This window comes from Parasteatoda tepidariorum, chromosome 8, assembly GCF_982258835.1.
Source record: "Parasteatoda tepidariorum strain Cologne lab strain chromosome 8, Ptep-v5.0, whole genome shotgun sequence".
Classification (NCBI taxonomy): domain Eukaryota; kingdom Metazoa; phylum Arthropoda; class Arachnida; order Araneae; family Theridiidae; genus Parasteatoda; species Parasteatoda tepidariorum.
Genome location: NC_141762.1, coordinates 3,467,637 through 3,492,777, shown reverse-complemented (window position 1 = coordinate 3,492,777; position 25,141 = coordinate 3,467,637). Strand labels below are relative to the sequence as shown.

General features: G+C 30.2%; 1 protein-coding gene across 2 annotated transcripts in view; it reads right to left on the bottom strand.

Moving 5' to 3' along the window:
- LOC107452396 (uncharacterized) overlaps positions 1 to 25,141 on the bottom strand; it is a 42,628-nt gene that overhangs the window by 4,609 nt on the left and 12,878 nt on the right. For both annotated transcript variants that reach the window (XM_016068859.5, XM_016068860.5), the window contains 13 exons: positions 24,524 to 24,823; positions 22,830 to 22,940; positions 22,631 to 22,742; positions 21,391 to 21,458; positions 20,821 to 20,891; positions 18,276 to 18,439; positions 15,991 to 16,084; positions 15,782 to 15,907; positions 14,906 to 14,998; positions 11,319 to 11,364; positions 9,996 to 11,216; positions 4,509 to 4,634; positions 89 to 183 (listed from right to left, as the gene is read on the bottom strand). In XM_016068859.5, the coding sequence (XP_015924345.2) occupies positions 89 to 183; positions 4,509 to 4,634; positions 9,996 to 11,216; positions 11,319 to 11,364; positions 14,906 to 14,998; positions 15,782 to 15,907; positions 15,991 to 16,084; positions 18,276 to 18,439; positions 20,821 to 20,891; positions 21,391 to 21,458; positions 22,631 to 22,742; positions 22,830 to 22,940; positions 24,524 to 24,823 (2,627 nt within the window). The remainder of the gene's footprint in view (positions 1 to 88; positions 184 to 4,508; positions 4,635 to 9,995; positions 11,217 to 11,318; positions 11,365 to 14,905; positions 14,999 to 15,781; positions 15,908 to 15,990; positions 16,085 to 18,275; positions 18,440 to 20,820; positions 20,892 to 21,390; positions 21,459 to 22,630; positions 22,743 to 22,829; positions 22,941 to 24,523; positions 24,824 to 25,141) is intronic.

Genomic DNA, 25,141 nt, shown 5'->3' with positions numbered 1-25,141 from the left:
TTTTCGGCAGTTATTAATTTTCACATGGTTTTTAAATATCCCCCTATATTTCAAACAATATGGAAACTTCAGTATTATAGATATTTACCTTTCCCCTGTCATATTCATCTTCATAGTCACTAAAAGATTTCCTTTTCTTGTTATCAAATTCTTTATGCCGACTATGTCCATTCCAGGTAGGAACTAAAATATTATAAAGATTGAATTAACTCTTTAACATATATTTTTATAGATTTAAAATTTTGCTGTAGCAGATTAATATGCAAGACTGTGTACTGTATTGACGGCTCCAGTAAGAAATTCACTGCACGCCCCTTAATCAAAGCTAAAAAAATATTATTACAATATTTTGTGGAATTTTTAAAGATCCTTCATTCAAAATTGTAGTTTACATAAATATAAAGGGATTCTCAGCTATTTCTCTTTCATAAACCTAATTAAAGATTTTATGCAAGGAATTTCAAAAAACAGGCAGCCAACAGTCTTTGGCTCGATCACAATTGTCACTGTCTTTCCTTTTAGTACAGCCTTGTAAATAATAACAATAAAGGATCAACAAAAAGCATTTAAAAAATAAAGAACATATAGGATAAACTAACATAAAACCAAAAATCAGCTCAATACTTTAGTTATGAAGCAGCAAAAATCTCCCCTCTGATGTTAGACGCTTACACCACTAAATATAGAGACCAAGATCTTCCCATTTTTCGAAATGCAGAATATTTTTTTAGAAGAAAAATTCTTAGCGCTTACATTTTATGTTAGTAAAAAGTTCCATATCTAAACACTTCATGATATCTAACACAATAAGATATGAAACAATTTTTTTTCTTTTTTTAAAAAATATATCTAATCCTTTTACGGCTTGTATAACTGATGGGGCAGAATAACAGGTGTTAGGTTCTGTGAGCAAAAGGTTAATAAACTGAATGTCAAACTCAGTTGATATTCAATTGAAATTTGAAAAATATACGATTTCCAAAAGTTTTATCATTTTGATGTTTAATTAAAGATAAAAAGTGAAAATAATGCAAAGGGCAAGAAAATGTTACAGGGTTCCCACTCAATTTTAGAAAAAAGTTTCCTGAATTTTTCAGGTATATCAGGTAAATTTCAATGAAAATCTATACCATGAAATTTTTCATCAGGAAACTTTGAGTTTCTTTATTTGTAATGCCCAGCATTAGATTTTTCTGTGTAAAATAAATATCCTTAAATGAGAATGGAAACTATTCAGTTAGACTAAAATTTGAAATTTTTACAATAAATAATTGTAATCGATGTTAGACTCGAATTTCAATAACTGATTACTGTTACTGACAATTTTAAGACTTGTTATTTTTTAGGTATGATGTAGGAATTTTCCAGGTTTTTCTCAAAAATGTACAACTTCCCCGACAATTCCAGGCTTTTCCTGACCCGTAGGAACCCTGTATTAGTACTATTTGTTAATTTTTAATACGATGACTAATTTTAATACTTTGTAATAATATGAAATAAATAAAATAAAACAATATTAGAGGTGTAATTTTGTGTTACCATTATTAATCTCTAATTTCTCTGAGATTTTTAAATTTTCTCGCATCCAGAGAAAGCAGCCCTCTTGTAAAATGAAAATCATTTGTGCCAAATAATTTTCTTTTTTATCTATAACATATTTCTTTTTAATATTGAAAACAGTTTAGGAGCCCGATGCTTGGAGCCAAAAACTGGTGCCCAATGTTACAATGAGATCTTTGTCAGTTTTGGCCACTACATTCAAAAATAAAATCAAGCGCTATGACAGGGAAAATAAAAAAGATGTGCTCATATCTTTAAATTATGCTAAAACGGTTTTTAACTTTCTGGATGACTTCAATAGCATTTTCTAATTAAAAACAAAACTACAGTTAAGCACAGATTATTCTTAGAATAAAGTGAAATATCAATTGTGCCATACAGTAGCAAAGTTTTTTAAAACATGAAGGAGACATCAAACATAGATTAAAAACATCAATACAACTATGCATTTAACTTAATGGTAGCAGGCCCACACTTAGCATTTGCCACCATGCCAAATGTGATAAAATAATAAATTTGGCAAATCATGTGTGGACTGGAAACAGTGTGCAAAAACACAAGCTTTACACAGAAAATAAAATTGACAATAACACAATTCTATTTCTCCCTTCGGGCGCTTGATGTTGTCTCTCGACGGGGAGTGTGTTTTCCAGCTGTTGTTCAGCACACTTTGTCGAAGCGATAACTACTGACATTACGCAAACTGCATAGCTAAAAAAGGCTGAGTGATGTCAGCTGCACTGAGAGCACACTTTACTTTTAAAAAAATTTTCTGCCAAGCTAATTGATGTATCACGTTACTGAAACAAAAGATCTTTCGAAAGAACTAAATAGCAAAATGACCAGTTTCAACAGATTTTAATAAATCAAACAATCAGTTAGAAATTTTTTTTCCAGGCCATTTTGACATGGACTTTCAATGCATGATAGTTTAATAACAACACATGAGAATCACCATGAGGTATAATTTTTTTTATTTATGATGATTCAATTGTAAATTAAACTAATTTCCAGCTCTTTTTTTGACAATTATTACAGATACCAGCTGTTGTTCAGCACACTTTGTCGAAGCGATAACTACTGACATTACGCAAACTGCATAGCTAAAAAAGGCTGAGTGATGTCAGCTGCACTGAGAGCACACTTTACTTTTAAAAAAATTTTCTGCCAAGCTAATTGATGTATCACGTTACTGAAACAAAAGATCTTTCGAAAGAACTAAATAGCAAAATGACCAGTTTCAACAGATTTTAATAAATCAAACAATCAGTTAGAAATTTTTTTTCCAGGCCATTTTGACATGGACTTTCAATGCATGATAGTTTAATAACAACACATGAGAATCACCATGAGGTATAATTTTTTTTATTTATGATGATTCAATTGTAAATTAAACTAATTTCCAGCTCTTTTTTTGACAATTATTACAGATACTTACCTTTTTTTTGTGTGGAAATTTTCACATGATTTTTAAATTGAGACATATTTAATGCAATGTCACATATTCTGAATTTGAATGATGAACATTCATTACTAAATTCTTGACAATTCCATCATGAAATCAGGTAGCTTTTTCCACCAGTTATTATTTAGCTTTTTATTTCTGGATTGCTGATGTTTGAAATACAGAATTAATATGACCAGCAAATTTCGAATAGGGATTATATATATATATATTTCCGAGACTTTGTGTTGAAAAAAACCTTTAGGTGAGATCATCAAAACCTCTCCCAGTGACCGGACAAATCTCTGTACCAAATGCGGAATAGGTCAAATAAGGAAACATGAAAAAATATCAAAATAAAAAATATATAACAAAAACAAATAAGAAGATTCTAATGTATTCAAAATATTTGTGAGAGGCTCATATTTAGAGAACTCTTTTTGACAATTGTCGAAAGAGAATGACAACCTTATGTTACAGTTCAAGTACATTAAAAGTGATGCTATCAATGATTTAGTTTTAGAGTTAAAAGTTAAATTTAAGAAAAAGGTTATTTTAGAAAAAACTAAGCATTTCAAGCAAACAAACCCATCTTTTTTTTTTTTAAAAAAAATAAAACTATTTTTTATGATAAAAAACTAAATGTAAACTTAAACAAAAAACATAATTGCTTAGTTATTTAAAATAGCTCTCTCATTCATAATTGGTAAATATATCTTTACACATAATTAAATCAGTTGGGGAAATTTTTATTGAAGCTAAATTTATTTTTCGATCCGATTTTCAAGATGCCATCACAAGCGGCATTTCTGCAAAAAAAAAGAAAGAAAGACATTGACTAAAATTAAAATCACTTGATCACGTGCATTTGCTAACATTTTGAAATCACTGGAAGTTACCCCCAATAACAACCACCTGTCTTGTGACCATTTTATTGTGAAACAGTGAGTGGTAGCTCCTGAGAGGTTTCACTGTATAAGTGTTTGCATTTCATAAAAAAAAAAAAAAAAAAAAATCACTCTATGGTTAGAATTTGCCTTTGGGTAAGAGTTTTGAAATTTGACTAATACTTTTGATATTTAGCTAATAATTTTAAGTGCCTAGTGCAGGCCCTGAAATTTTTTTACTCTTTTGTTGCCAAGGCAACAAAACACATTTCTCTATGTCGAAACGTATAAACGGTAGCTAATGAAGGTTAGTATAACAAACTCCAGAATAATTACCATGTTTCACCACACAAAAGTAATACGAAAATTTATACATAATTACAATCAACAGTCTTAGTTTTTCAGTATTTATTTTACGCCTGCCATGGCTGTTTTAAACCTATACCTGAACAAGAGAGAATCTGTTATCTAAAAATAGTTATTATGCTCTATTTCGAAGTGCTACTCAAATATCTTCATTTTGGAGCTAGATCATACATGAAATTGGGCAATAATTCAGTGGTAGTTCTGCACCAATATTTTACGCTAATGTCATAAATAAAAATGAAAGAACTTACCAGAAGAACCAAGAAAATATTTAGAATTATTAGTGAGCTCCTTCGCAACATCAAACTTTTGACCTTTATTTTTGTCATTCAAACTTTGGAAATGCGCTTTCTCATCTTTACCATAACTGTGATTACCTGCGGCAAAATTATAGCTTATTAAAATTGTATATAGAATTGTATGCACATTTAAATAATAATTTTATGAATCTTGGCCATACATAGCTACTTTCAATCAGACAAGTGGCTTGCAACCAGTGTTATACAAAAATAAATAAAATCTTCTTATATTTTATAACCGTAGCTGAACAGTCAACCAAATTATGGGTTTACGACCACCTATGCTTAACTCCGTAGCCCTGTAATTTTCAATCCAATCTAGAAGGCAAGGGAACTCTTGGATCAAGTATTGGGAGAAATTTGTCTCTGTAGAGGACTTTTTGATGGACCTAACCTGCATTTGCGTTACATGGAGGTAAACCACAAAAACCTCCCATGATTATCCTGACGGCAAGGGGACTTTAACCCATGATCCATCTACCACTGAGGATATTTTATATCAGTCTGTTTCATTCCTCTTTAAAATTTTGAGGAGTGAAATTTAAAATAGAGTTAATGTCAAAACATAGATTATTTTTGCAAATTACAGCCATTGTATAATGCAGATTAACTATGTTATTACTAGAGCCCGGACTTTGATGACCTAAAAAATCTCAACTAATGCCCTTAAAAAGTGCAAAAAATGCCTTAAATAAAGTAAAAATATTGAATTAGAAAAATGTTTTGCTCTTTAAAATTATTATGAGTCATTTAAAAGATATAAAGCAATGTAATACTTGTTCTACGCTCATTAAAGTTTGAAAAATATGTTTTATATCCTAAAATAACAAAAAAAAAGAAAAATATATTGACACCAAAATATTTTTATTTTGTATAGAAACTTTAATAGATATAATATTACTAAATATCAGAATTACATTGGATTATTAAATGTTTTTTGATAATTTGAAATGTAAACGAGCGTCTTTTGTCTGAAAGTAAATTTTCATTCCTGCAAATTTCATTCTTTCAACGTCTACTGATGTTATAGGTGCGTACTTGAAAAAGACGGTCTTACTTACTGACAATTCTTCTTCAATTTGAAAAGATGTTGCTTCACCTGTTAATATCCTATAGATTTTCTTTATTGTTTGGAAGCCAGTGTAATAATGAAAATTGATAAAAAATAATAAAAATTGTAAAAAATTAACAGAAAACTTTAAAAAATGTTATATATATGCCCCAAAATTTCAAGAAAAATGCCCTATAAATCTAAAAAAATGCTCTAAAAGACAAAAAATGTCCAAAAATGCAAATGTCATCAAAATCCGGGCCTTAGTTATTACAAACAGATAAGGTATACAAATAAACACTATTGAGTCGTTGTTAATATAATAAACAAAACAAAAAAACCCCCCAATTAATCCACATTATTTTCATACTTTTTTTGTTTAAATATTATTAATAAGTTACGTAAAATTTAAGTTTTTATAACACTCTTTCTTCTTGTTTTCATCCTTTAACTGTTTCTTTGAATTCATATCAGTGAAAACCTGGAAAGGTAATCTAAATGTCGATCATGAAACAAAACTCTGCATTTAGATAAAAATGCTCTTTCACAAGAGGTATTTAGAACATGTGAAAGGGTCTCATTATCATTCTCCCTATACTTATTGATTTAATTACTCAATAGTTTTAAAGTAATATTTTTGTTAACATCAGGCTGGAAAAGGTAAAAATCTTAACAAGAAATCAAAGTGGAGAATTCATACATCCGATAAAATTTTTGAACAGTGGTTAAACTTGCTTGCAACTCCATGTATCGTGATTCTTCTCAATAGGCAATCTATATAATGATGTCATCAGGCGTAATTATTAAATTGTAACGTGTCATTCATTGTTTGCGTATAAATAATGGTGACTTGTGATTAACAAATTATTTGATAAGAAACTATCATAAACAGAAATGTATAATTTATTATTCTCAATGTAGATAAGTAACTTAAAGTCAAGTAAATAGAAATAGTAAGTAAAAAGTTAAATCAGACCCGGTAACTTCAGAAATGTAACCGCTTCCCCGATTAACTCGGGTATGTATATATTGCAAATATTAATTATCCCGAGTCAACTTGGGAGTAGCAGAATTGGTCAACATTTTATCCCGTTTTTATTCTGCAGGAAGCAGGAGAAAAAATAATAATAATGTGCTGCGATTGAAAGTTTGCCAATTTTTGTTTGGGAGTCTTGCTATTTGTGGGACTGCAGACGTGTCTTGAACATTAGTATATACGATGGTCGATAAGTTTTAATTGAAAAAAAAAAGTTAAAAAATTGCGCTCATGAGCGAAAGTAATGCAGATGATTTTTCAGATTATGAAGATATGAACATATACAAAGACTAACATTTAACTTTTTTCATTTGCCTCAGATCATTCGGGACAGTAAACTGATGGTAAATTAAATATTTTTTACACATAAAAAAATTAAAATTTCAACTTAGAACTAGTGTAGTATGTTTTATTTTAGTTCCTTCAGGGGTGATTGTGAGTCCAAGTCAAAATTCCGGAAAAATCATTGAGTTAAAAAGTTTAAAAAAAAAAAAAAAAAAGGACCAGTTTAACTGAAAAATTAGAAAAAAAATTTGAACAAGGTTTTTTTCCCTTTCTCTCAATATTTCTTAGTTCACTTAAAAAATTCAAAATTTTACACATACCTATACCATTTACACCTGGAGAAGTTATTACCTGGAGAAGTAATTAAAATTTACAAATATGTCTTTCTTTCTTGAGTTTATGATTATAACAACTATTTACTTATAAAAAATGAAAATTAATCATTAATATGAGCTTATAAAGTATCTCTCTGGCTCTCCCTTACAAACAAATAAAATAAACCGTGTTTTTAAGTTCCACCTTTGAAAATTTGATTTCCGGAAACTTCTGTGATCAATGATTTTTTTAAATGGCTGAACCTTCGATCTCCGGAAACTTCCGGATCACTGTAAGTGAAAATTCCGGAAATCCGGATTTTTTCTGGAGCACAATCAGCCCTGCTCCTTGTATTTATTAATGAAATAAAAAAATATGTTGATTTTTTGCATTTCCTCCCCCCCCCCAAAAAAAAATTGGTAAGGGAAGTATTAAAAAAGATTTTTTTGGGATCATGGCATAGTGTAATAAGCAAAAAAATTATTTAATAAATTAATAAATTCACACATTCTTTAAATAATAAACTAATCAATTTTTTAAAACAGATTCAGGGACTAATTTACCATTACGTTAAATGCTTTCTGAACAACTTTCTGGTTTGTTTTCCTTACTAACAAGTTCTCCTAAATTTGTTTTAAGTTAGAAAAACAGAATTATAAGCTTGAAATTTTGTTATGAGGCTGAATACTCTATCACAAGCTGCAACGCGGTGAGAAATGGTTTATACCGCTAGCTTTTATTTGGTTAACATACTGTGGCAACATTCAGAGGAAGGCATTTGCTCGTCTAGTCAACTATGATGATTTCTTTAAAAAAGAAATGAATTTCTAAAACTGAAATTTTGAAAATGCACTCATACAGTGACAAATTTTCTGAACTTGAATTATTTAAACAATCTCAGATAGATTCATCAATAGAAAGATACTTCTAAATAAGTCCCAATATAATAATAGATCAAAATTAGATATTTTCATTTAAATTACTTCAAAACGGAATAGCATATAATCTACATACAAAAGAAGAAATGCAGAAAAAATTAAACAAATGACAAGAAAACTTAATTTATTGTAATCTGGAAACAAAGGCAATAAAAATAAATAAATAAAAAAAATCCAAAGAAATTAAACCATTATTTAAAGCAAATGGGTATTAAAAAGTATTTTCAACTACGGGAAAAATTTTATGAAATGTATAAAAAAAAAACATTATTTTTACAACAAATTTGATGGACAAAAGAAAAAATGCATCACAAAAACTTTAATAAGCTTATCTTAAACACAACTTTTTAATCAGGAATTGGAAATATCAAGAAAAAAATTTCTACAGCGAAGATGGCGAGTTTCTTTTATATAAAATGACCACGGGTCTGAAACAATGACTGGAACAGTTAAATTTTGCAATTTTCCCTGGCATTATTTTTGTCAATAAAAAAGAATATATTGAAAATCTAAATCTGAACACACAAAAAATCAGGACAAAAAGCTAAAAATCTTGCATCAGGAATATCAGGCCAACTACTTAACCATGCACTGCAAAGTTCTATAAAATCACTGATCTGGATGAAAGTTTTGAGGGCTGCATGTAAATTGTACGGATTTTCCGATTCATACACTGATCAAGAAAAAAACCCAGATTAGATACTCTGGTGGCCAGAGGTCCTGAGATGCAACACAAAAACCAGAAATTCAAGTATAAAGCCAAAGAGTTGGCAGGTCTGAAATAAACACCACTGAGTTTTTTCTCCTTTTTGTAAAAAGTTTTTTTTTAATAACGACTGCTGCATTGCCAAGCATTTCCGTTTTCTTCGGACGTATGTGATATAAAGAGAAATTATTCAACTAAATCGTATTTTGGTAGTAGAAATGCATTTCTAATTGTTTAGTGTGATTCATTAAATATAGTGTAAATTGGCTAAAAAAAGTTCTTGACAATATGGTAAATGATCTGTCGTAAAAACAAAATCAATGACACAGCCCAGTACCAGTACGACCTCGAAAATCCGGACTCATACGTTCAGTTCGTCAGAAAAAACTTTCAAAAGAAAAAGTTTGAAAAAATCGCTTAAAATAAAAAATTTTAATGCAAGAGTGTAAAACCACTACTCTTCTCCAACAATGAAGCAGCAGATGAAGAGGTAGGGGTGGGGAGTGAATGAAAGCTCATAGCTGATAAGGAAATTCCAGTCATTCTTATCAGCTCTGTATAGATAACACAGAATATAAAGGGGAATCTCCTCAGGAGGAGGAATTCTTCTACCACTCTGTTTTTCCTCCTTGTGAAGAAAAAAAACTGGTTCTTTCTTAACCTTGAAGCTTAGGAGGCGAGGACAAGTTCTTTCATCCTCCAACAAAAAAAGGATTAGTATCAGCTGGTACAGTCTAGTCTAGAAGCATCTGTTTCAGCGATAAGTTGAAATTCAGCTCGCGTTTTAAACCTATATTTTTAGTTTTAATTGATAATATTATGTTATCTAAGCGATCGATAACGGGGGGAAATGACGAAAGTTTGATTTTTAATGTCATTTATTATATAAAGAGTATATCTATGTTAAAATTGACATCGAAGGTCTACACACGCGCGTTTAATCGCGAAATCGGCCTGGCAACTTCGAAAGTTCGATAATTCTATCAATTTAAGTAAGGTATCTAAAATCCGGACCTTCCAAACCCCCCAGCAGTCCGGATTTTCGAGGTTGCACTGTATTATGAATTAGAACAAGTTGTGCAATATGAATAAAAAGTAAAAACCATACCTTTGAACGTACGGTCCACACTGTCATTAGTTTTTTCAACCCATTCATATTCTGGGCTTGAGTTGGATGAACTACTGCAGTTTACATTATTCTTAGAAACATCTATTCTTTCTTTCTTTGTCTCTTCAAGATCAGATTTTTTGGGTGACTCGAAGCTTTTATGAGGGGAAGCAGCAGTTTGCGATGCAAGTTCGGTGCTGTACAACTTTTTAGAGCATTTGTTAGGACTCACTAAATCAATCACAAGTCCATTTCTTATGTCAGTTTCACACCTAACCTTTTTGTGTGGGGGACCATCCGAGTTCACGAAGTGCGTTTCATGTTGAATTTTTTTAGGTACAGAACTAGGTTGGTCTTCACCGTTACAAAATTTGGAGTTCGTAGGATTCTCCTGATCAGAGTCACTACATTTCCTTTTAAGGGTGGAGCTTTCTTTGCAGTTTTCTTCCTTGGCAAAAAACGCATTTCCGTGTTTACTTTCTTGCTTGCGAAAATCATGCTGTTTGGTATTTTCATTTAAACCGTTGTGAGTGGAATCAGTCTGGTTTGATGAAAATACCAAGTTACAGGCTGGTTTACATTTCTCGTCTTCACCGGAAGAGTCTTGTTTCACTACTTTGGGAACAGAAGAACCTCCTTTGTCTGTGGATGTGACATGCCAATCAGTAGTAGAGTGGACGCTAGAATTTGAATCAGCACCGGGAGAATCAGCTCGTACATTAGTTACTGTCCAAACATCAGTAGCTATGACTTTAGACGAGGTAGAACTAGAAGAACCAGAGTTTGAAAGCCTATTCACATTTAATGCTGGTTTCCTCTTAATATTAAAATTACTAACACACTCAGGTTTAGCACTACTTAAAGAGTTACTACCAGCACTATTACTAGAGCCTGAATTGGAATTCAATTTCACTATAGCATTGTCATCTGAGGAGGAGTCTGAAGAATCTTCAATATAAGGCACTAATCCTGCTTGATGATTTTCAGTTTTGGGGGTATTTACATGAGTTGAGTTATTTGTTTCCTGAGATTTAGAAGCTGGATTACGAATTCCAAATGCTATTTTTTCACGGTTATTCACATTAGGGGAAAGTCCATTTCTTTTAGTGAGATTAACTGTCGGATACGTAGGCTGCTTCAGTTTTGGGCTTGATTGCCTGAATTGATTGTTCTGAATCAATGGTTTTGAGGAAGGAATTTCACTTTTCTTACTGTCACAAACTAAAAATAGAAGAATGAAGGAAAAAAGGTGAAAAATAAAAAATTTGCGCATTTAACTTTTAATAAATATTAAAAATAATTAAAATTATTCCTGGAACTTACCTGTTGAACCAATTTTTTTGCACACTACACCATTTTCTAATGTCTTCTAAAAGAAAAAAATAATATTAAATTGATATCTTTTTCCATGCTCATTAATAAACAAACATTTATTACATTCTTAATTAAGGGAAATTTTGTCATCTCTGATGTGGATAATTATATGCATAGTGATACCTCATTTAAGTTTCGTAATTAATATATATATATTTTTTTCATTTTGTTTCTCATCATGCCATGTAAGAAGCAATGAAAATATGATTTTTACTATCTTAGGTAATTAAACTTTTTTCAAATCCACTATTCCCATCTAGTTAAAGCCTGAAAAGATTTATACAGTAAAACCATGATTGATTGAAATCTTGTTTCCTATAGGACCGTTTACAGCAAAAAGTTTCATTTTAATGAAACAAATATTTCTTCAGAATAGTCAACAGATAACAGGATTTAGGACTAAAAGAAGTTGAAGTAAATTATTTTATTGTGCTCTTTCAGATAATTTTTTCACAACTTACACAGCTTATAGTAATTATCAGAAATCAGCAGTTTTAGAAAAAAAAAAAAAAAGAAGTTTGTGTGGTAACATAGTGCGACAGAAAACCAATTATCCAGAATGCTCAGGGTCACCACTATCCGGAATGTCTAAATTTCCTAGTTCTCTGGATTGGGTAAAAAACACCATTTATTGATGTTTTATTGAACCCAAATTAGAATGAAAAAGAAAAACACATTTAAAAATAAAATAAATAAAAAATAGCTTTTAAAAGAATTAAAAAATAACAAATTCAAATATGTATTTTTTAAAAATTTCATGAACTTTAAACTGACGAATTTGATCTAAACGTTTTAATTAATCCTAGCAGAAGTAGATGAAGGATGATCTATTAATTTCTGATATACAGAATATAAGAGAGAAGGGTGAGGGGGAAGATAAGAGAGAAAACTAAAGTGAAATGAATGAAAATGTGCATAAAACATATGCCCATCTGTAAATAAAGGTCATGATGTGAAACTATTTGTTCAAACAGTAAAGACCAGGTGCCCCAAAAGACTGGTCAGGTAGTTGTAAAATTACAAATAAAAATAACAGGATCTTAATTTTGTGTCACTTTAAAACTATATAAGGAAATTAAAAATATGGATTGAACTTGAGTAATACCAATATTGCGCAAAAAGTTATAAATAATTCTATTAAATATATAATAATCACCAAATTAACTAAAATAAAACAAAACTAATGACTTAATAATGCAATATATTGCATACCTAATTATAAGGAAAAAAGAAAACGATAAAATACATGGAAAACTTATTAATCAGGTCAAATAAAAATAACGCTAGAAAACTACCAAATGGAAATGATAATTAAAAAAAAAAAAGGCACTAACATAAATATTAAAACCTAAGAACAAGGCAAGATGTTATAAGATCAACTGAATTAAAAAAAAAAAAAAAACAACTTTTATCTTAAAATTCATGAATAAAAAGAAGTAATTTATTGAGTATAAAATTTATTGTGAAGTGTAAAAAAAATAAAATAACGTAGTGGAATTAGAAATGAATCACTTTCAAAAAGAGAAAGTTGCAATCTGCTTTATAAAATAATTAGATGCTTATATTAATAAATAATCTTTTATTTTTTATAAAAGACATGTTTTAACAAAATCAGACGCGATTCCACATCAAGCAAAATTACAAATGATGCTGCACTTCTAAAGAATCAAATTTATTCAATTCAAACATATTGTTTTGTTCATAGATGTAAAATAAATATAACTGACAGTAAAAAAAATATTTTTTTTTTTGTTCTTAATAATTAATTGTATTATCCGAAATTATAAAACAATAATTTTACATAATAAATCAAGGATAACAAAAATAGAGAAACTAAAGTGGATTAAAAAAAATCTGTCACTAAACTTGAAGTTTCAAGTTCCTTTACTCAGACATCCAATTAACAACACTCAAGAAATTATTAAGAAAAGAAGAACCTCGAGGATGCATATAATGACAGTCAATCCAGGAAAGAGAGAGAGAAATATTTCTTTAAAAACCCCTATTGCACAAAAACAAATTACAATATTGAAAATGGAAGAATTAAATCCTGCAATTTGATAGAGAGTCAAATTCTCCAAAATTGAATTTTTTTCGAAATTCCCGGGGATTATAATGCAGAGACTGTCTGAAAGAAATCCTGATCTTTGAAATTAACATACGGAATTTTTCAGACTGTATGCATTTTCATACTGAAAACTGTTGTTATAAATAAGAAATTTGGTTGGTTAAAGATGCTGTGATTAAGTATGCTCACTTTCCTTCCTTACGCCAAGAAGCTGACCGCATGGGCTATTTTCCTTCTACCAGTCCAGTACAACGTAGCCTTCATGTGAAAGCTGCTTATGATCAAAAAATTAGTAATATTGCTGAGGGTGAACAAACTGTCAAGTGGTTATATGGCTATAGTTCATATATTTCCTGTGTAATTCTCGTTCGACATTCACTTTTCGACCATATATAACTTTTTTTTATTACTGTTTAAAACAGTTTTAATGGGCAAAACAATATGAAAATGATTACCGCTTGAAAAATTCCACACCAGTTTATTGATCAGAATTTTGAGACAGCAATCTATTAATAAAATCTAAATGGAAAAATGTATTAAAGCAAAAGGAGAAATGTTTTTAATTAAATTAACAGCTTTAGGAAAAAGTTACACTGTTTAATATATTCAATTGAAAATCTGATATTTCCTACTCACTTACTTAACACTTTGATCAAGTCAGTTTATTTAAGAAAACTGATTCAATAAAGTAACCAAACATAAATTCACTGGGATTTTCAGACGAACAATTAGTCTTTATAAGTGAAATAATTCCTATTTAGTACATCGATGCAAGAGTAATTTTTTATAAAATTAAAATTACCCTAATTTAAAAATTTTACAATAACCAATTTAAAGTGTTCAAAATCTTAATTTTTGGGAGTTATTTGCTATTTTGAAAAATTCTAAAATAATCGATTGCACCGAGGAGTTTTTGCCAAATCCTATCGTCCCATTTAACTAATGCAATTAATTAACATCATGCTTCTTTCATTTTATCCCCGTTATCAGCCTGCTTGTTTTCTACAAATAAAAATGATAATAATTAAAGAATATTTAATTAAAAACACATACACAATTACAAATTCATAAAAAATCACAATGAAAATAACTAACACAAGCAGCAAAATAATGTGGGTCCTCAATGGACTAATATTCACGAATCTTGGCCCAGTAACAGTTCAAAGGGCCACGATTTTCGACATTGAACCCATATAGAATTGTTCCACTCGTCCAGTATTTACAGCCACTTTACAACCAATAGTGGCCCTATATAGAGTTGTGAGAGTCACTCAATATTTTTTAAATTCATTATTCAACCAATATTGGTTGTATATAGGCTGATATCGATCCAATACAGGACCAATATTAAAAAAATCTAGACATCACAATATCGGTCCTTCAATGCATGTTCATACAGAACCCATATAAAGCTAATTTTGAGCACAACTGGGACCAAGGTAAAGTTGTTGTTAGGGAATGTGCATACCTTTAAAGGAAAGCTTTCAGTAGGAGTAGCCTTAATGTAAAACAAAACATAAGCAATCTGATTTAAAACTTGATTTATGCCCACACGATGCACCTAAAAAAGAAAAAATATATATACTCAGGTATTTATTTTAAATATTAATCATTTACAAATACGTTAGAAGACAATGCCTGCAGTATAAAAAACAATAGAAAAGTCAAACTGTCTCAATCTAGCACATTTAAATATTTGGGTGAATATTGCGTAATGAAGGAAAACACAAGTAAAAAAGATAACAGGCAATTTCCTTTGAAAATTTATAAAAAAATGAACCTTATTGCACATGAGATTTCTGACTGATAATATTCTCGTAATTGCTCGTGTCTTATCCAAAAGAATTTTTCATAATTTACACTTATTAATTGACATTACATCCTTTTATTACTTTAGTAATAGAAATGAAATTCATTTTATACAATTAAAACAAATATTTTATTTAATTTAAAAATATGAGATTTAAAATAAATAAATAGAATAATTTCTTCATACTATTATTATTTTTTAAAAACTTCAAAAATATATTATGTTTAGCAGTATTACTTAATTGATATTAAAATAATCTTTTAAACCACATAAATAATATTTCAGTAGTGAATTTATTATAAAAAAATCACTAAGCATATTTTTGTTTCAATAATTAGTCATTCACTATTTTGAATTGGTAATTTAACCAAAATTTTTTTTTCTCCAGAATTCATTGAATAAAGCTTGTATTTTTATGGCTTATTTGTATTTCGTATTTACTTTAGTATCAAGATTATTTTTTGCTTTTTCTTAAATGCAAATAAGCTTCAATGCAAAATAAAAGATAAAAAATAATTGAAAATTTTCGTTTACCCTTTGGTCATCCATAATGTACCAAGAACCATCAGAATTCTTTACATAGCAGTAGTAATGACCAGAATTACATGTAGGCCCAGAATGAACTAAAACAGCATTTAAGTGGTAAACCACAGGTTCACCCTATAAAGAAAGAGTTAAAGATAAGAACACGTTGCACTTAAAGGAATTTAAGGCAACTAAAATTAAGAAAAATGAAGACAAACCTTCGTGTCAGACATAAAAGGTCGAAGATTAAGGTTTTGAGGGTAGGTAATCTGCTTTGTTATTTTCCCTCCGAAGGACCTATTATAATCAAACCTGGAACATTTCAGATAAAATTAATAACAAAAACAAGCAGAACAATTTGCAAGCAGTAATACATTTACAAGGGTGAGAAATGAACAAATTTTAATAATAATAATAATAAAAACAACAACCTTTTAACATGTAAGTTTCAAGGTTGAGGTTACATTTTAAACTGTTTTCATTTTCATTGCACACAGGGAATTAACAGAGTGGAGAATACATGAAAACTTCAAGAAAGGTAATTTATTAAAAAAAGGTGACTTTTTTTTAAAAATTTGACTATAGGAAGCTTTTTCTTATAGTCACAAAGTGCATGAATCTGCAATTTGTCTGCAATTCAAATATTAGTACAAATGTAAATTGAAGTTGTTAAACAATGATTTTAAGATTTCTCTTTTTCCAGTTTCCTAGTAGAAAAACATCAGATTATACAGCTCGAAGTTTAAGGAGAGAGAAAATAAAACAAATTGTTTGTTAGAAATCCCTATCTAATAAGCCACATAAGACCTCAGGGTGTTTAGCAGCTTAAGACTAGAAAAAAACTTATGGATTAAGTTTTAAAAAAGGGGCGAGTTAAAAAAAAACTTTTTTTTAAGAGTAAATATTCATTATTCACTATACAGATATAACTAATAAAATTATTATATGAGCACTGACCTGTAACAACTTGAGATCTGCGGATATTTGCAGAAACTTGATAATTAAGGACAAAAACCATGTTTTTGTACTAAAGTGATTAAAATTTCCGGGGAAAAAAAATTTATTACTGACGACGAATGAAGTTTGAATGACAACCCACATATTTTTTTTTTTTAAAAAAAGAAAATTTTTCTTACTAAAAATTTACAAAAAAAAGTTGACAAATCTTAAAAAAGGTGACTAAAGGCATCAAATTTTTAAAAAAAGGTGGGACAGGTGACTCAGTCCTCACTCTGAATTAACTGTCCAAAGCCTAAAAAATCAACGACAATAATTATCTTTTCAAATTTATACACTGTGCACTTATTGGTTACCTAATATCCCGGTGTAAAAGTCGACTTTTCAATTTTCTAAAAATCAGGAGGTCAACTTGTACACTAGTAAAAAAGTTGGACATTCGTTGATCCTGAAATACCAATGCATTATAAACAATGAGATAGATATAACTCTGTATCAATTCACCCCTTTCAAAAACTATTTTTTACTATGTTATTTGAAATTAATTTCGCATTTTCTCTTAGCTTATTTTCTTTACATATAAAGGTTTTCTTTAGAAACAATACTTAAATACCAGGAAAAATATGAAATATTTTTAACATGAGGCAATTTGGAAGCCTTCCTGAAAAATTTTAATGTTTTATAAATTCAGGTATTTTTTTGGTTTTTCATTTGTTAACTTATACATTGGGACATACAGTGCATAGATAAATAAATACATAATTATTACTGATATTTAAGGTAGGTAGACATTTTATTTACGTCGCACTAGAGCTGCATAACAGATTATTGGCGATGGTCTGGGAAACATCCCTGAGGATGATTAGAAGACATGCCATTGCAATCTTGTTCCTCCACAGAAGGGTCCCTAGCTTTGGTAACTCGACGACCGGCGAGCAAAGTTGAGCACTTTACGGCAGAACAGTTTAACGAGGACCCATACCACGACCCTCGGTCCTTACGCAGGCTGATCAAAGTGGTCACTCACTCGTTAACTGACTTCAGCCAGTGATGCTCAACTTCGGTGTTCTACTGGGAACCGTGTTCTTGAGTCCACTGATATTTAAATATCTACTCATTGATTTTCTAGTTATAAGCACAGAAGTTTAAGTTTATGACTAATTCTTTACATAAGATAAAATTTTAGAAATACCTACCCCCCCCCCAAAAAAAAGATCTATAAAATTAAATTAACTTTAAGCAACAAGTTAAATGAATTTTTTTTTAAAATAAAAATTAATCTCAAGAACATTGCAACATAACATAATTATTGTAACTAAAGAAAAAGTGACCTGAAAAAGTTGGAGGGAAAAAAAGTAAGCAAAATTTAAAATGATTTAATTTAGAATTATCATACATACTTTGCCTTTTATTTTCCAAGATAAATTGTAAATAGTTCTGATTACACTAATGAATAATAAGGATTATAACAATTCATATAAAAATGAATTGATTGAAACTCTCATTTGCAGATATCTTCCAAAGAAGGTGAAGGAAATAGAATTACCTCTTTAGCTGAAAGGTTGCAACATTTGGCGCTTTATGAACAGTGAATCTCTTACAAGCTTGAACTTTCATTTTGCATTTAGGACATTTGTAAGCATTATCATTGTCTAGATTTTCAGGCTCAATAAACTTTTTCAATGCAGCCTCTAGTGTGAGAACATTTTGCTGTTAAAGGGGGGAAAAAGTTGTATGTTAAAACAATCTTTAAAATATAATAAAAATGATCAGAAAAAATATAAAAATTTAAAGAAAACTAAAAAATATCCCAATTTCTATCACAAGCATACACAACAATGAGGAAGAAACAGACTAATAATATCCTGCTGAAAACTAGAAACAGAATTTCAAACCAAGATAAAATTTTTCAATAAATTTGATATTATTCATCTAACACATGTTATAGAATCACTTTATGGTCTCACAAAGTTACTAATTAACTGTTAAACTTTAAATATCTGAAAATGTAGCACAGGGTTCCCACTCTATGATGAGATTGAAATTCAAGGACTTTCCAGGACTTTTCAAGGACCTCAACAAAATTTTCAAGGACCTTAATCTAAGACCAATTTTAAAAATTATTCTCTTCTATTTTACTAGAAGCAACAAAGCTTGTTGTGGCAACAATTAATTTCAAATATAATACCTAAATGCTTTGCCTATACAGAGAGAAGAGAGTATATGTATTATAAACTAAAATTTATATTTTTTTAAAAACAACCCTACTGGTTTTACATATTAATTCACAAAATCATTTTCAGCACAATCTATAACAAATGGTAATGAGGTGTTAATGGTAAAATCTTTTAATCCTGCGTATTTCCATGAGAAGGCTGCATGAAAGACAGAGCTAAATCTTAGGTATTTCATATTCCATGATTATTCCATAACCCCCTCCTCTCCTCTATTAAACATCGTTTCTGAAATTATTCATCCATAATTTACACAACCTTCTCTAAATGTTATGCAGCAACAATTCCTTCTGAAAATAAAAATTAGAAGGAACATATCCCATTTTCACCATGTTTAAAAGCATTATTCGTTATGTGTAATCCACAACTGCCAATGAATATGACCTGGTGGGAATATTTCTCTTCTAATTCACACTGAAGCTTCAAATAGAATTTCCAATTGACATAGGGTATATTACTATGGATAATTGAAGTATTTTAGAGAGCTTTTAACCATCATCCATGCATTTGTAAAAAGAGGACAAAATATTTTCTGCAGTTCCATGACCCATAAAATTGGGAGGTAAGATACTTAGTGCAAACTTTATTATCAATTCCTTACCATAATGTCCATCTGCTTAGATTGTAGAGACGGATTTAACATATCATCAAAGAGTACAGTGTAGCAATCAACATTCTTCAGCTCATTTATAAGAATCCCTTTGAAGTATAGTGCCAATCCAAAGGAGCCCAAATAGGCTCACTTTGTGGCACTACAAAAAATTGTCTTGCTATACAGCTATTAGCAAACATTTTGGAGAACAATTTACTAATCCCTTCACAGGAGTTACATGAATAATTACTAGTGATGCACTTAAGACTCCAGAGAATTTCAGCATCAAGCACATTCCTTTTGACCAGATAAGAAGACAATATTACCTTGGCCACTAAAGTTTCTGTTTCACATGGGGCACACGATGTTGAAGGAGTATTTACACCAGATGAATTAGATGTTGATGTCTTTGGAAAAAGAGAACTCAGGGCATGAGACTGCTTTTTTGTTTTACCTTTCTTTCATGAGTGATTTCAGAGCAGATTCTTCCATTTTTGCGATATCGATCTCCTTCATGCATAATCGGCACTTGGCTCTGAACTTCTTTTCGGGCATCGATAAAATCCATATCCATCCATTGGGGATTAAAATAGCACTTCCCAGGCATAACTAGTCTAAACTACATAACACAAATACGAAGCCGTGCCTTTGCGAATACGCTTTACAATAAAGTTTTGAAATGACGCAAACGTAAGGACAAGTGCGGATGGTAAAACGGCAAATTTATTGAAAACTGCAAGGTACATATTGTTGCAAAATTCGAGAGTATTCCAGTTTTGATAAGAAAAAGAAGATCTAAGCATATGTGACAGAAGATGAAGTGGAGTCTCGCCCCGAACGCATTGATTGTCTGCTGTGCTCCGCGTGCTTGGCAGACACCAAGACGCTAGGCCCCGTTAGAAACGGTGGCGTTAAAAACCACGTGAGAAAGCTCGGGAACAAAACAGAAAGAACGAGAAAGATCCGCGGGTGTTTTATAAAAAGGGCCGCCTGCAGTATTGAACAAATTCAAGGACCTATCACGTTTTTCAAGCACTTTCAAGGACCTAAATTTAGCAAAAAATAATTCAAGGACTTTCAAGGACTCTCAAGGACCGTGGGAACCCTGTAGCATATATGTGAGCAATATTATTTTTGTGGTAAACAAACAAAGTAAATTATGTATTTTTTTTTCCCTGTATAAGACACAACAGAAGGTTTGGTCACAACTTATTCGCATAAAATTGGGTTCTGTAAATAAAATATCTCAATAAATGTATAATTACCTTGATATCTAATATAAAATCCATGAAATGATCAAAAGTATTACTTCTTTCTTTGCATTTTGAACATATTACTAGAAAGAAAAAGATAATGAATAAAGAGTTACAATAAATTTTAGCAGCACATACTAAATTTATATCATACTAAAATTTACTTTATTATGATATTGATTCCTATACTTAAAATAACTTTATCAATTAATTCAATTTCATTAAAAGCTTTTATAAATGGCATTTTTCATATTTGAAAAATTGGAATAGACTGATAAGCTGAAGAATTCGAAAAATTGTTTCTTTTCTTACTAAAAGTGGTTTAAAAAATAAAAATTTCTAAAATTCTGAATTTATTACTGGCACATAAATGAAAATGATCTTTGTAAAACATTTGTTATAATGACAAAAAATATTTTGTTAATACAATAAAAACACAAAATTTAGATTTTAATTTAGGTGAAGATTATGCGGAATCCAATGCTTTCGAAAACTTCAGTTGCTCAAATAAATAATTTCAAAAAACTTAGTACACACATATATGTATAAAAAGGTAATTAATTTAGAGTTAATATTTCTTACCTTGACTTCGATGATATCCACCAAATATTTGGTTTATAATAGTTGTTTCTTTTGAAGCAGAGTCTAATCTGAAAATGGAAAAAGAAAGATATAAATATCTTAAAAAAAAAAAAAGAAATATAAGACTTCACTAAAAAATTAAATATGTTAATTAAAAGTGCAATTTAGAAAAAAAACAAGAAAATTCCTAAAGAATTACAGTATCTTTGTTTAAATAATAGTTCAAAAATGTTTTAAATTTAAAAAGGGGAAAAAAAACCAATATTAAATAACTAGGACAATGAAAGTAAATTTCAATTAACAATGTGAAACTTTAATACCTAATGTCAACTAATAGTATTTTTATTAATATAGCTACCTCTAATCTTTGCAATCAAATTATATAAACTGTGACGATTAAAGGGATAAACATTTTTGTTTAAAAGCAAAAAATAAGTAACACCTCTAAGCAAACAAGATAACAGATAATAGTCAAGTTCTTCATGGACAACTGTCAAGCAGAGGTGCATTTTTGCACTTCATTTGTTCAGCTTGTAGCGTAGGAACATATCGAAGCACTGTAGCTTAGCCCAATCCTTGTTTTTAAAAATCTCTTTGGTCACCCATCATTAGTATGGCCCTATCGCCTTGACGAAGATGACGGAGAGTTAGAAGATCGGAGGCGGGCCAATCAAACGTTACTCGTAGGAATCAGTGGGTTTCAAAAAATATGGTGTCCACTCTGTAAAAACAGTCCACAGAGACAAGAACCACTGTAATTCAGGTTAGCACACTATGGCAGTCACAAGCAGATAACTACTATCTTTTTAGACGCACACTTCTATTTATAAAGGCTTGACGATGAAATCCTGAAGCTTTCGAAATAATTTGAAACTATTTTCGTGTAACTCCATAAGTGCTGGTCCTATCGGTTAGAACCTTGAAGTTTCCAGGACTGAAATTTCATCATCAAATTTGCCAAACTGAGCCTTCTAAAAGATATACATTAGACACTGTTTTCTCTCTAAATAACATTATAACTAGGCAATTTTCTTGCTGATTTTCTTAACTCATTATATTTAGTCACGTAAACAAAGAATATTCACTAATTTATACAATTATGAGTATATTTATTACAAAAACTAACAATCAAAGGTAAAATTGAAAAATTTTTTAAATCAAAAATATTACCAATTCCTGCATTAATTCTGCTGTACATATTCAAATGAGAAAATATGGTTAAAAAAAAAGAAATAATTACTTGGAATGAAAATTATTCTGCAACAAACACGACCGCCACAAATTATCGATCACGTAGCGAAGATATTCATGAGCGTCTTCCTGTCGACCATGTTGGAAGTGCTTTGCTATTGCTGCAAAATTAAAACATAGTTTTTTATTTTATTAATTACGAATGTGTAACTGAAATTTCATTCTCATATGTTGACTAATAATCTTACTTCTTAGTCTTTGAAACAATTCAGTAGGCCTAATGACATCATTAGAGTTATCTAAAGCTCTTTTAATGTGTCTATGGAGAACACACATCATACAAAATCCGGTGATAGTGCCTACAAGAATAAAAAAAAAGAAGATATTAGCACTCCGTGATTATAAGCACATACAGTAAAAGTTTGTTAAATAAAAATTCAAAATAGCAGGCATTATTGCCATTGTAGCGAGTTGGTCATTACATACTAAGACCCACATTTAACGTTAAAATAACAAATTAAAAAAAAAAATTAAACAAAGTGCACAACTGTTGCAGTGTTTTCACTACAGTGCGAGAATCTCGCATATTTTTTTCTTTTCTCGCATTAAAAAATGATTACCGCGAGAAATTCGCACATTCTATAAACCAATTTCAAAATTCGCGAATTTCTTGCATTTTGTAAAAAGCCCCGAATTATGCCATTCAGAATAAAATCCATTTAACTCTTCTTCCCGGATATTTCATTATTTTCAACATCTGCCCCGTTATCTAGCTTCCCTATTTACCAGTATTGTTCAGAACCTTTAAGAACAACAGAACACCATCTCTCCGAACCACGGAACCTCTTTCAGAACTAATTTCTCTGTAACCACATGTTTACCGTAGGTAAGGTTTCTTCATGTAAGACATTCAAATTTTTTATGTGCTAATGTAAGATGGACAAATACCTTGTAAAGGCAAAATCTTCTATGATGATGCACCAAAAATATTCAATGCTTTAAAAAATAGAAGACCTTAAAAATGTATTATAATTAAAGAAATGATTTTTTTTTCCAAGAGTTTTTGTGTTTTTTTTTTAGTTTTTAGAAATCTCACTTAACTTTTTGAAATCTCACCCTGTTTTTGAGAAAGGGCGAGATATTCTCATCCATTTTTTTTCTATGATAAAAACACTGTGTTCGCATGATTGATAGCAGCGAATGTTGCTGTAAATACTAGCCAATTGCACTGAGTATTGCTGTAAATACTAGCCTAGAGGCGAAATATAACAATTCAAAACAGCAAGTGGTCTTGTCACCATAGCGAGCTGGTCTTCATATGGAAATATTACGAGCATTTGAATCGATCCTGTCGTAATTTTATATTTTATAATGATTGCATTAGAAACAGTTGTTTCATCCTTATAAAATTATTTGGTAAACAATTTGATTAACTCTATAAATTTATCGACAAATGATTAAATGTCGATAAAGCATCTACTTAGAGACTTCAATTCAATGTAATGTTTGAAAAGTATCATTAAGAGTGTTGATGTCGTTGGCGATTTTGAGCTTCACTGGTATCGGCATTCTGCTATAAATATTGTTTTATGGTGTTAATTGTAACCATATTTTGGAATACTATGAGTCATTCGTAATCATTTAAATAACCATTTTCATTATTGCTATTTTCGTTAACAACTATTATAGTTTATGAGCTATCTCATTCAGATATAAATTATTTTCTATGGATAATAACTTATTAAGGTAGGTTGGACCCTCCACGAAGCATAAAATTAAGATAGTTTTGATTAAATAAAAGTATTGGTACAGCCAGTCCATAATGGTAAGGATTCCCTGACAGCATACAATAACATTTTAGGTCATGGGTTGTTAAGCAATTTTCAAGCACCTTGTTAGGCACAACTACTATAAATGATAAGAATTGAGGAAATATACTAACATTTTGAGGAATGATCAGAATCATACAAAAGATGGTTGACAAGAGGTGGACAGTAGGTTAGGCATTGAACAACCGTATTCATGAAACATGTGTTTCCCATATTCTCCAAACCAGCACCAATCTTACGTGGTTGCTTCCAACTTAATTGGATCTTTCCAGAATAAATAATTTGCTTTGGAATGGGAATACCATCTTCCACAACTCTCTCCTTACAGCTGTTGATAGTTACATTTTTTTCCTTGTTGGCATTAACTACTAGACATTTTTCTTTATTTCCATTTAATGTTATGTAGGCATTTCCTGTAAAAAAAAACAAACATCAGAATTTCAGGAGGATACAAATTGATCAATTTCTAAATAAAATCCTCATTTTAAGGGGAAAAAAATATTCATAAATGATAACATATATATCTATATATAATATGAACACATTGCCTAGAAAGAATACATACTGCAGGGGTCTGTCTAGACATTTTGTGAGAGGTCCTGTTTTTGTAAAATTGTGAAAAAACTACTCATTATTTGTGAATATAAAATAAGCATTAAGTCACATTCTTTCAACCAAGGTCCTGCTTTTGTGAATTTGTGTAAATAGGGACCTTAGAGATGCAACATACA